The sequence below is a fragment of the Pelophylax lessonae genome, assembly GCF_965119305.1.
Source record: "Pelophylax lessonae genome assembly, chromosome: 9".
Taxonomy (NCBI): domain Eukaryota; kingdom Metazoa; phylum Chordata; class Amphibia; order Anura; family Ranidae; genus Pelophylax; species Pelophylax lessonae.
In genome coordinates this window covers 45,344,353-45,357,013 of record NC_138776.1, presented here as the reverse complement: position 1 = coordinate 45,357,013, position 12,661 = coordinate 45,344,353, and the positions used below count along the sequence as shown (strand labels likewise).

The 12,661-nt window shown below is 39.4% G+C and overlaps 1 protein-coding gene across 3 annotated transcripts in view; it reads right to left on the bottom strand.

The window, feature by feature from the left end:
* The window catches only part of RBM20 (RNA binding motif protein 20), a 407,155-nt gene that overhangs the window by 146,475 nt on the left and 248,019 nt on the right, over positions 1–12,661 (bottom strand). For all 3 annotated transcript variants that reach the window (XM_082269244.1, XM_082269245.1, XM_082269246.1), the window contains exon 2: positions 147–1,068. In XM_082269244.1, the coding sequence (XP_082125370.1) occupies positions 147–1,068 (922 nt within the window). The remainder of the gene's footprint in view (positions 1–146; positions 1,069–12,661) is intronic.

The window sequence follows — 12,661 nt, the reverse complement described above, 5'->3', positions numbered from 1 at the left end:
ATAAAACAGTGACTATGTAAAACAGAACCAGGCAACATATTCACCCATGTAAGTTATACAGAAATAATGCATGAACAGCTAGGGATACATAAATGAATTTCTTATCCCTCTCATATGTCAGAAAAAAAAAAAACATATTTACCAACCTTCAAATTGAAGACTTTTTTGTTGCACATTGTACAGGTGTGGGGTAGATGACCGGGGGGTATACCATGGAAGTCATTCAACTCCTGTGGCTTAAGATTCTTCAGTGAAGTGACAGAATTTGTGGGTTTTCCATTATTGTGTCTGCTGAAACCTGGAGAACTTGAAGGGCTGAATTTTGTGTCTTGGGTTGGTTCTTCTGGGTTGTAGAGCTCGCTTCTGCCGTCAAAGGGCTGACTAGATGATTGCCAATGGTGAGAGGATTCCCACTGATTGTTTGAGGACATCTTATGGACCCCCTGGCTAGTATCACCTTTATGGCTCATTGGATGATGAGGTCCATGTGTGCCATAATACTGATTCTTAAATCCTGTTGCATTATTGTGTTTGGGAGGATAACGACCATCCATTGTTTCTTCCTGTCCACAAGAGAAGCCATGATACCCTGACTGTTCCTTCTCCGATCCAACTGGCTGAGAACCTGTGTGGAATCCCTCCAATTTATTTCCACCCATGACTTTACCAAAGGGTGGCATGGAGTTTTGGTTTGGATTCTGAGTATGTTTTGGGGCCATGGCTGCTGGGTTTTGGGCAGAAAATGGTAGTCCAGTAGAAGGAAATCGGGCATTATGCATTGCGGGTCCAAGAGAGGCCATTCCTGCAGGCCCAGGGGTACCCATCATATGAGCATTTCTCAGTGGGTTAAAGAGTGGCTGGGACATAGCCACCTTCGAGAGGACTTGGTTGAGTACTGTAGCAGCAGCTGTGTTTGTGGTCTGAGCCAATTTTAGCCTCTGTAGGGTGAGCTGAGCCTGCAGCTGAGCAAGTTGAAGGCTGGCGGGTGACGGCAGTAGAGGGTTAGCAGTTCCACTGCCTAATGGATTGTTGATAGAGAAAGGATTCTTCTCTAGGAGCTGAGATGCACTGCAACAAAAATAAATGACTGTTAGCAAATAACACTGCACAAAGTAAAAAAATGTGTACCATCAGTCACAAATTCATCACCTCTAAACAAGGTTGTGATTTTGACTAAAGTTGGCCATATACTTTTAGATTTTATTTTTTTTTGTTCAGCCTGTATACCGTATAAAAAAAAATAATTGCAGAGAATATCCCACTGCACCTATTGTATTCTGACAGCCACAGCTGGTGGCTGTCAGAGTAATTGACAGTGGCTGCTTATGATTGGATGCTGCTATTGTTGGACCGAAAATTTTCCACCTTGCTCCTTTGATTTTTGAATTGAAGGATATCGGGTGGGAGGGTGCAGACAGGGCCACTTACTGAGCGAAATTCCACCAGTTCATCAATAACTACCCAAAATTTGGTTAGTGTATGGTCAAATTAATTTTGGATTTACAATGCAAACATAAAAATGACAATCCGCAGTAAATCACTCTCTCAAGCGTGTGGTGAAAAAACATTAGGCTTTACCTTAAAGCAGGGGTGTCAAACTCAATTTTATCGCGGGCCACATCACCAGTATGGTCGTCCTCAGAGGGCCAGTTCTATCTGTAGCCCACCACTCTCAGAAGTCAAGAGCCCCCACCCTCCCTTACATCACAGTGCATCCCCTTTGCCATGTGCTGCTGCTGGGAAGAAGCGGGAGGCGGAGCTGGGAAGCAGCAACTGCAGGGTCTAGAGGAGGGCTGGATTCAGCTGACGGAGTCTGCTGAATGCTAAGACCAGTGGAGGCGGAGAGGAGGGGGTGCTGTGGCTGCACAGAGAGGTGCAGGATCTGTAGGAGGAGTTGTGTCCTCCCCTCTGCTGCCAACTGCTGAGAGGGGGGGTGGTCCTCTCTGCAGCTGTAGGGAGAAGCACAGGATCTGGCAGAAGAGTTATGTCCTCTATTCTGCTGTCAGCTGAGACAAGGTGGGGGCAGAGATGAGGGAGATGCAGCAGCTGCAGGAGAGGTGCAAGGGCCACATGAAATGGCCTGGGGGGCCAGATTCGGCCTGCGGGCCTTGTGTTTGACACCTGTGCCTTAAAGGGTTAGTTCACCTTTTCAGAAAAAATGAAAAGGTGGCTAACACCCTCCCCACCCTCTGGTTAGTGCCCAATATAGTGGTCTGGGCATGTGACGACAATCAGAATTGCTCTGATCCATCTTGAAAGCCCTACAGAAAGAAGGGGAAGAAGAGAAGGGATTTCAAATCCCCCGATTGCTACGCTGCCTGTATGGGCACTGACAACTCATAACCCATAGAGGTAAGTTCAGCAGGGAAGGGGGGAGAGAGGTTTGGGAGGGGAGGGTGTTAGTGAACTTACACTTTGCTTCTCTATATACGGGACCCTAAGCGGTTTCTGTAACCACTGGTGGAATGGCAGACCCTTGCATTTATTTTCTAAATTGAACCAGAAAAACAATGGATATGATTGGTTTCTATCTACAGCACATTCTAGGCTTTAGGTAAGTTTAATTTTTTGTGACTAAAATGTTATTTCCTAATGTGTTTTTTTAGGAGGAGACTTCTCTTTGCAGCTCTGTGCATCAAAGAGCATGTATATACAATTTAACATGTGCTTTCTATGTGCTACCTATTCATATGAAAGGTTACCTATTTGGAAGCTGCCAGGAAATTGTTTAAAAATGCACAAACCAAAATACACAGGTGAAAGGTGTAGCATTGGAAACAATGGTACAGGACTCTGTATGTGCTTTAGGGGCAATTATTATAGAACAGCCCCTTCAATTGTTACGTATGAGATCAGCTCAGAAACTGCTTTGTTTTTCCCTTTTATTTGCCTATGTTACTTCTAAATATGATCATCAAAACTATTTGTAAATAATTATTATGTTTTTTTTTTAATTCAATGGTTTTTATTCGTTTTCAACAAAAAAGAGTACAAACAGTAAAAAGAGTTGTTCCACCTGAGCGTAGAATATAAATGTAAATATCAATATTAACACAGGTACAGTGAATTAACAGTATTGGGTGAGTACAGAGTATCAAGGTAATAGGAATTGAACATATCAGGTCCAAACAATGCTCTGGTTTGACGAAAATTGCATTTTTCTAAACACATGGGTGACAGCAGGTTCCATAGCAGATGAAAGACTTTTAAAGGACCTGCTGCCCATGCTGCCCTGCTGCCCATTTCACTAACTTTATAATAATTTAAATTGTTGTTTTATTAAAGAAGAGATTCTACTGTTCAAAGCAAAACTATGTATACTCAAAAGATAGACTTCTAAAATTATTCTAGAAAAAATGTAAAAAGTAAAAATATTAGACAAGACGCAAAATCATGCTGGAAGACCATGAGAAAAGAAAAAAAACTAGCTCCGCTCATGTGGAACACCTATCTTTTATTTTGCTACAAATTACTTGTTCAGGTTTACAGTGAACCTGCTGCACAACAAGTTTGGTGTGTATTGCTAAAGAGTGTTTTTTTTTTTCTTGGGAGGGTGCATCAGCACAGGGCCAATCAGCACTGTCCAGACAGAGGGTCAGGGGCCCTGCAGCCTTGTAGAACAGTCAGAAAAGTATAAAAAGTCCTCCTACAAGCTTTAATCAGAGACTGATAAAAGTTACAAGATTGCTATAACTGCTGATAAGAAAAGGTATTTAGCAGTTTATATTTACTAAGATAATTGCATTTCCATGTTCTGTGTACTGTGGGAGACCAGATATAGTGAATACAGGATCCCAGGTTTAGTAACACTTTAAATTCTATATACTGTATGATACTGAGAGTTTCCAAGGTGTTGGAATTTCTAGTGAGAAAATAATTTTTAGAAGCCAAACGTATGCTTGAGGAACTTATGGTGCCTGCTACTGTCTAGTAAAGTTATTTTATGTTCCACCATCTGGTGACAGGTTCAGTTTAAAAAGGTTCTCTTGACCCAAAAGGGATATTAAGTTATATATGAAGTATTGTGAACTGCACCACTCTTAGGGATACCAACATTGAGATCTCCTTGTCCTGCCTACCTTTGAGCTTTGTATCTTACCAGTTCTAAAAAGGAATACAAACAAATAGGGAGAGTGGGGCTCCTTCATAATGACTTTGGCAAATATGCACAACAAAGAGCTCAACAGCAGAGATTTTGTCACCAAAATAACTAAAAGATCTAGGAAACTGTTCAATCATTTACCAAAAACTGAAATATCAGTTTTGGTTGGACTGACCCTTTCGGAACCCAGCACAGGTATTTCTTGCTTGCTCCAGACCCTCATTAACACACAGACTTTATCCTAGCTTGATGCCTACTCTTGTATAAAACCCCCAGTAGCTCCAGTCTTACAACTTCCACACTGCACAAGCTGTTTTTAAGGCGTGTGAACAGTTTGTTTAGGATTCCATGGTGCTAAAGTATCAAGACTGGGGGATTAACTGAGCAATGCCCGTCACAGACGTGACGAGATGTTTAAATTAGAAAAATAAGCTGCACCTGGGCTTTACGTTAGTAGAGAACACCAGTGAGCACTTATGCAGCCATTCTGAAATGTTATCTGAGCACTTATCATGGATAGTCAAGGCCAACCTAGGCATACTTTCCAGTTAAGGGCTAGAAAGACAGACCATATTACATGGATAGAGACATACAGCAGCAAAGAGACGGAATCTCGGTGGATGTACTGTCACTAAAGCTTTTATCGGACTCAAAGATTGATCACACTTGTCCATCCCATGAGCTAAGCATTGACAGTGATGTAATGCATTAGACATATTAATTTGCAGAAACCTTTTACAGTGGAATGAAGATGAGGCTACTTATGGGTCATTTAATATTATATATACACCTGAGCTATGTAAAATGTAAATTCCAGTGATTTGGTTTGTACAGATACAGGAGGGTCTTAAAGTGCAAACGTGTATTATTATATCAGAACACTGCCTGAAATGAGCACCATGAAAGGCACCTTTCTGAAATATTTTCATTATACAAAGTATTGACTAGATAAAACTATTTTCCCAACAAGCAACAAACAAGCCCTCACTGACCTCTAGTTACAGACCCTGTGAAGCAATTCATCCTCAAAGTTCACAGTAGACGCAATATGGTCATTCAAATTGGGCCTCAGCATTTTGTTCTCTCCCCTCTTCCCATTTACCTGCTCTTTTTTTACTTTACAGATTAGAAGGCTGGCAAGCTAACAACTTACTGCTGGCAGGACAAAATTACAGTGAGAAAATGCAAGGAAAACCAGAAAGATTTTGCTGCAAACTTTGAGGATAAATGTATTAATTACGCCACAGTGACTGCAGCTAGACAGGTCAGTGAGAGCTTGTTTTAAAGTTTATTGTTTGTTAGGAGTAAATATTTAAATGTACATACCCTGGCCACAGTTCTACTTTATCTTAACTTTATGCAGAACTCCAATAGTTAAATAGTGGCGCTTTTCCACTGCATGGAACCGAACGGTTCGGCTCGCTTTTGTGCTTTTCCACTGCTGGTACCGCATGGTACTGTGTAGGAACGGTTCGGTATGGTACGGTACGGCGGCGCTTTTCCACTGCGTGGAACCGAACGGTACGGCTCTCTAAAACAGTACCACCACGATTTTGGTTCCAAGAGGTACCATACTGGTACCATATCCCACAATCCTTTGCATGCAGTCACTACTAGCCACTGATTGGTCAGAGAATCGTTGTTATCCCACCCACTTAACTTTAGTACCACTTTAGTGGAAAAGCAAACCATACCAAACCGTACCGAACCGTTCCAACACCGTACCATGCGGTACCAGCAGTGGAAAAGCAAACCGGGCCAAGCAGGGCCGAGCCGGTACTTGCAGTAGAAAAGTGTCATAAGTAAGGTATATACTGTATAAACACAGCGCAACCGGCAGGGAGAAACAGATTTTTTTATTGGTTTAGCTTTTAGCATCACCTCTCCGCCTGTTGGACATTGAACTAATATCATTGCATTGCTAATCTGTTGAACAATTAGCAGAGAAATTACATAGAAAGCTTTAAAGCTGAAACGGAAAATCATGGTGCCACCATCCTGGCTATGCCTGTAACAATAATATGCAACTCTATGTCTGGCTGAACAGATATAAAATTTCCTTGCAAGTAAAATTGTTCACATTGATATGAACTTTAAAATCTGTCTGGGAGTTGAACTCACTAATAAATCCATACATAACAGGTATCAATTTTACTTGCACTGAATAGCAGCCCAATACCGGACACCCTGATAAATCTGATCTTTGTGTCCGCTTTATCATGTTGGTGAAAACTGTAGATTATGCTGTGTTAATGGAGCATATATTTCCTGGATCACACCCGTGAAGCCATTACTGAAAATAAGAGTAGTCACTCTAGGCTCCTGATTGTATTTACATCCATATGTGTATGACTGTAGAGGGCACAGGGACCTAAAAACAGCCTCTTCCCATGGAAAAAGTTGTAGTTGCACTGAGACTGTGTTACCTGATTCCTTTATTTGCATTAATTTAATTATTTCTTCCATAATTAGAAATAGGAATAAACATATTACATGTTTGCTTATCAATAAAACTAGAAATTGCAATATGTAATTATATGAAGTTTAAATGAATTAATAATTACATACGTAATCATAACACTTACAAAAAACAGGCCTGTAATCTGAGAACAATTTCCTTCATTAAACTTGTTTCCCAAATTCCAATACATCAGCATTCTCGTTAACATGACCATGGAGACTTTCAGCCCAAACCTGATATTTGTATTCTTGCTTTGCAGTTCTGAGATTCTGTTTTTTTTTTTTTTTTATCTAGCATGGCATCATTTGTAAAAAGTTTGTGTTTTCTGTGTAGGTTTCAAATGTGAGCCATGGTAGGTTATTATCACCAAACTTGCTTGTGGTATGTCTGTGTGACTTTGGTGTTTTTGGATTCTTTATTAAGGCCCCGTTGACATCTAGGAATTCTACAAATGCTGCAAAATGCAATGAGCATTTGAATGCCATTATTGTGATGGCACCCCAAACACGCAAAAGAAAGGGGTGTTTTTTTATGTGACAAAACACATGCAAAACACTCAAAAACACCCCAAAGTCGACTTCAGAAAGGTACAAGAAATATGTTGGCACATTTTTGGTGCAGAGAGCAGCACATTCAAAGGAATGTTGCTGCCCCAAAAACGCTGCAAAAAATGCATTTAAAAACTGGCTAAAAACCGTGAGGCTTTGCCATTGCTAAGTGTGAACGGGGCCCGAGAGAAGACAGTAAAGAAAGTACATATAACTGTGTCATAGTATGGACAGTAGTCAAATACTATATTATTATATAAGACTGTACAATATACCGAAGTATGTTGACCAACTAATACATTGTACCTTTTTGACAGATTCATATTCTGATGTCTCTGTCCACTGCAGCTAGGACTTCCTTGTCATTTTCTTGTGATTAAAATGTATGTGAACCCAACATTTCAAATTCCTGATATGTGCCTGCTGTACTATGTACTTGTATGGAAAAAGTATTCTGTTCCCTTTGTATTGCTTCCTTTGTGTGAAATCCCTGGTCTTTCTGCCAGTTTCTCTGCTTTCCTATTAAAAACTGACCACTCATGCACAAGAGCACAGCATGGTCAGTTTTCTAGCTCCACTGGGAACTCAAAGCCAGCTCTCCTCAGACTTGTCCTGACACTCCCCCCCTGTTACATAGGCTTATCGCTTGTTTTTATAACATATGCCTGCAATTCAGCTTTAAAATCCATCATACAGACATCAGTTCACGGACACTAAGGTGTATTGTATTCAATGTTTCTCCTAAAAAAACGTAATTCTTGCCCTAAATATTGCATAAGTGCACAAATATTATTTTTCTACATATCATAGTTATTTAACTATTATTTAATTGTAGCATGCATAAAACCATTTTCTTTAAAGAAGCCTATTAACTAAAGAAGCTACTAACTAATACACTGTTTCACTTTCTCCATCAGCTCATCCCCCACAGTTATTACCTTTTGTATCAATTGACCCTCCCTTTTAGGGTCCTTCCGTATCTCCGTTTTTCATCCCATTTCTTTGCGGATGAAAAACTGACATAATGCATGTCAATGGGATTGCGGATGACCATCCGCTGACTTTCGATTTGCGTCCTTTCCTATCAGTTCCGTTTTTTTAGAACGGAAGAGAACCCTATTTTTCTTCCGTTTAAAAAAACAGAACGGATGCAAAAAACGGATGTCAGCGATGTCATCTGCTGACATCCGCAATCACATTGACATACATTATCTCCGTTTATCTTCTGCAAACGGATGAGATGATAAACGGACATACGAATCCCATTGACATACATTATCTCCGTTTATCTTCCGCAAACGGATGGGATGATAAACGGACAATCATACGAATCCCATTGACATACATTATCTTCCGTATGTCTGTTTTTCATCCCATTTCTTTGCGGATGAAAAACTGACATAATGCATGTCAATGGGATTGCGGATGACCATCCACTGACTTTCGATTTGCATTTTTTTGGAACGGAAGAGAACCCTATTTTTCTTCCATTTAAAAAAAAAAACGGAACGGACGCAAAGAACAGATGAAATAAACGGGGGTGACCAGCGCTATGGAGTTGTATAGATAGTGTGTATAGATTATAAGGTGTAAGCTGCCAACAACCAAACCCCTAGGGGTTAGAAATAAAATAGGTGCAAAGAGGTTGACTATCCACTTGGCAAAGAACGGATGTCAGCGGTATCATCCGCTGACATCCGCAATCCCACTGACATACATTATCTCAGTTTATCTGTTTATCTTCCGCAAACGGATGGGATGATAAATGGACATACGGACCGGATGACACAAGTGTCATCCGTGTCCGTAAAAAAAAAAAAAAAAATTGCCGAAGCGGATCAAAAAACAGTCCACCCCGTGTGAAAGGACCCTTAGATTGTAAGCTCTAACAAGCAGGGCCCTCTGATTCCTTTTGCACCAAATTTTATTGTAACTGTAATGTCTGCCTTCATTTTGTTAAGCGCTGCGCAAACTGTTGGCGCTATATAAATCCTGTAAAATAATAATAATATCTCATGAATCCCTTTACCCATATCTATACCTTTTAGGAGTAAAAATAATCTGGGTAATAATATTAATAATATTTTAGAACCTAATGGATACATACAGTATACAGGCGGAAGGTCCCCCCGGGTTACAAACATCCGACTAACAAATAGAGAGAGACAACAGGAAGTGAGGAGAAATCTCCCCCTAGGAAGGGAAATTCACTCCTGTAAGAGTTACCATGGAAAAAGGTGTCTCCACTGAAGTTTTATCACTAATCCTTGTTTCCACAACAACCCAAAATTTTCAAAATACAGTTGTCATAGGGACAGAAAGTGAGGGGAAATCTTCTGAACAGGGGTACAGACAGCAAAACAAATGATACAGGGGTGTTACCCCTTCCCTATGCTATCCAAAAAAACTTAAAAATGATTATTTTGGCTGGAGCTAAACTTTAAAAATGGACCTGTTCCGACTTTACAAACAAATTCGACTTAAGAACAAACCTACAGTCCTATCTTGTTTGTAACCCGGGAACCGCCTGTACTGCAAAAAGTCATAACATAAAAAAACAAAAAACAAAAAAAAAAAAAACAGGAAAGAAACCCGTCCTTGCAATTCATACTTGTGTGCACTGCACTGCATATGTTATTGCTCCATCATTTGACAACGTATACAATATCGCATGTTAGAAATAAAGAAACCAAACCTTTTTCGGAGGGAGGGTTGTAATAAAACAGTAAAAAAAAAAAAACTTTTATGGTCAGAAATGAAAATGCTACTTTGAATTATCCTTCACTCACAAACTAAGGTAAATCCTGAGATTTCTGATACTTTACTCCCAGAAGAGTTTTTACCAATTGATCAAGCGTATGTACTTTTTCATTTTGTATATCAATATTCTTGGTGTATAAATCTGCATTTGATCTGCTAAAAGCTGAAGTTATTTTAATCTACATGACACAATTTTTTAGGCATTTGTGACGGCGGCAGAAATCTTAATCCCTTTGCGATACATTGTGAAATATGTTCGGTAACACATGGGCTCGGTATGTAATGTCCGGAGCATGTCTGCTCTGCATTTCAGCAATTATTCATGCTTTACTGCTCGCTGCCATGCTTATCAGCGCCAAATCTGCAAGATCCCCGTACACGGCATTAGCAACTGGCTAATAGTAGCTAGCACAGCCGATTCCTCCCACAATGCACTCTTTTTAGATTCTGCTCAGAATGGAAACCCCTTTTTGCATTCGTAGGTTGGTTTTTGGTGCTGTTAGTTCACGGCACGGGGCTTCCGGCACCAAACACAAGTTCAAAATAAAGCATATTTTTAAAGCAGTAAAACCCACCAAAACCAAACCTGTATTTCATTGCAGCTTACCAATTCTCAGATGTTATGACTGCATTTATTTTATTTTTTAGTCGTTCTTTATTTTATTTTCACCTGGTGATCTGGCCAGTAAGTCTGTTATTTTTCAAAATAATAAGCTGTGCTTCAAATGTAGCAGTTACAGCGATGGGACACACCATTTACCACTGACATTGGTGCTTACAATTATCAGCTTTTATTTATTTATATAAAACCTTTATCCAAAAATAAATATTTTCTGTAACCTCTTATAATGCTGGAGTTTGGCTTTAATTTATTAGTGTATTTAAATCTGCTTCATGCATCTAATTATCAGTCTCCTGGACTGATAATGCTGCTGTCCAAAGCCCCCTTTGCTCCTTCATCCAGAATGTAGACATTTTAATGCAGAAGATGTGTTTCTGGCCAGATTACCAGGTGAAACCAGAAAGGAAAAAAAAAAAAATAAAAAAACGAATCCAGTCACCACATCTAATGAAAGGTAAGCTGAGATGTATTAGATTTTTGGTTTTGGGTTAATTTTTATTTTAAATATCCTAATTTCCTACATTTTCATATTATTTACCCTGACCTTAACACATGACTCCACCCTCACCAAAACCTTAATTTTTAACCTAACCCATAAATGTAACCCTTAGAATCGCCCCAAGGGGCCATTTACACCATTTGTATTGGGTTGCTCTGGGCAGCCCTGTCCAGCGCAGTCCCAGAACAAATATGAGGCAATTTGCCTTGTTTTATATGCTGTCAGTTCACACCACTGCATTGCAATGGTGTGCGCTGCAGTAAAATCACCGCAATGCAACACCACTGTGTTCAATAGAAACGACTGAAATGTAATTTGGAACATATCAACCAACTTAAAAAAAAAAAAAAAAGAGCCCTAAAACTTAAGTTAGGTGTAAACTCGAACTGAATTTATTTAATTTGCTAAAGCACAGCGGGGGGATTTACTATACTTGGAGCAGATGGAATTTTGAATAGTAACCAATCAGCGTTTAACTATAATTTTTTTCCAGCACTGATGATCTCCTGTAACCTATTTACATCCTCTTCCTATCTACATGCCCTCCAGCATGTTTTCCCAGGCCTGGTTTTCTGATGGTCACAAAATTGGAACATGTTGAACACTCACTTGCTGAATCCGTTGGAAGCATCTGACAAGGAGATAGAACAACAGGGAGTACCGGACCTTGAAAAGCTATGACTGGAAGTGCCAGAGCAAGGACCTTCATGGCAGGATCACCAAGATTGTTTTGATGAAAGCTGCAGATGGTGGCTTTTGAAGTTAATAAACATGTTAACACTCATAGTGCTTTACCTTTAAGTACTTTAACCTTAACCTTCAAATTAATCCTTAACACCTGACCTGAACAATAACATATCACTTAACCCCCTTAACCGCAACCAAAGCCCTAGCTATACCACTTAACCTTAAACCTCTGTTTCTAAAACCAATTAATCTCTGAAAGTTTGCACCTACTTTATATAACTCTCTGGAGTTGATTTACTAAAGACAAATAGACTGTGCACTTTTGCACATGCAGTTGCACTCTACAAGTGCAGTTACTCCAGAGCTTAGTATGATGGAGGGCTAGGTTGACTTCCATCATGCAATCCTGTGCAAGCAAAAATGTTGTTTTTTATTTTACATCCCCGTGGTTGCAACTGCACAGTTTATTTTCCTTTATATCAATCCCTCTGTGAGAAGTCTAAGCCGAATACTATGGATCTGTTCAATGTGTTTTCATGTGGAAAATGTAAAGCAGTTTTCAAAGCAGCCACCACCACCTGCTACTCAGAAATAATATATGTTCAAACCTCGAGGATTAGTTTTGAAGTTCTTGTTAGAGATTTGGAGACTGATTTACTAAAGATGTTCAAAATGATTACACAAAAATAGTAAAAATTCACTTCAGCTATACAATCATATACAGACAAAATAAACAAAAAATTATTTGGTTTTCGTCTGACTGGATAGCTGAAGTCTTCGCTATTCTCTACTATTCTTCTTCTATTCTCAAATTTAGTAAATCAACCTCTTAGTCTTCACAAAAACTTTTCTTCTGACAATAAAGGTAGAGTTTCCAGTAAACATAACTAAATATTAATATTTGTTCTCCAATATATTATTTGCACAATAATCTTTAGCCAAACAAAAACTTCTTTTGTAGTTTTGGGTACTACACATAATT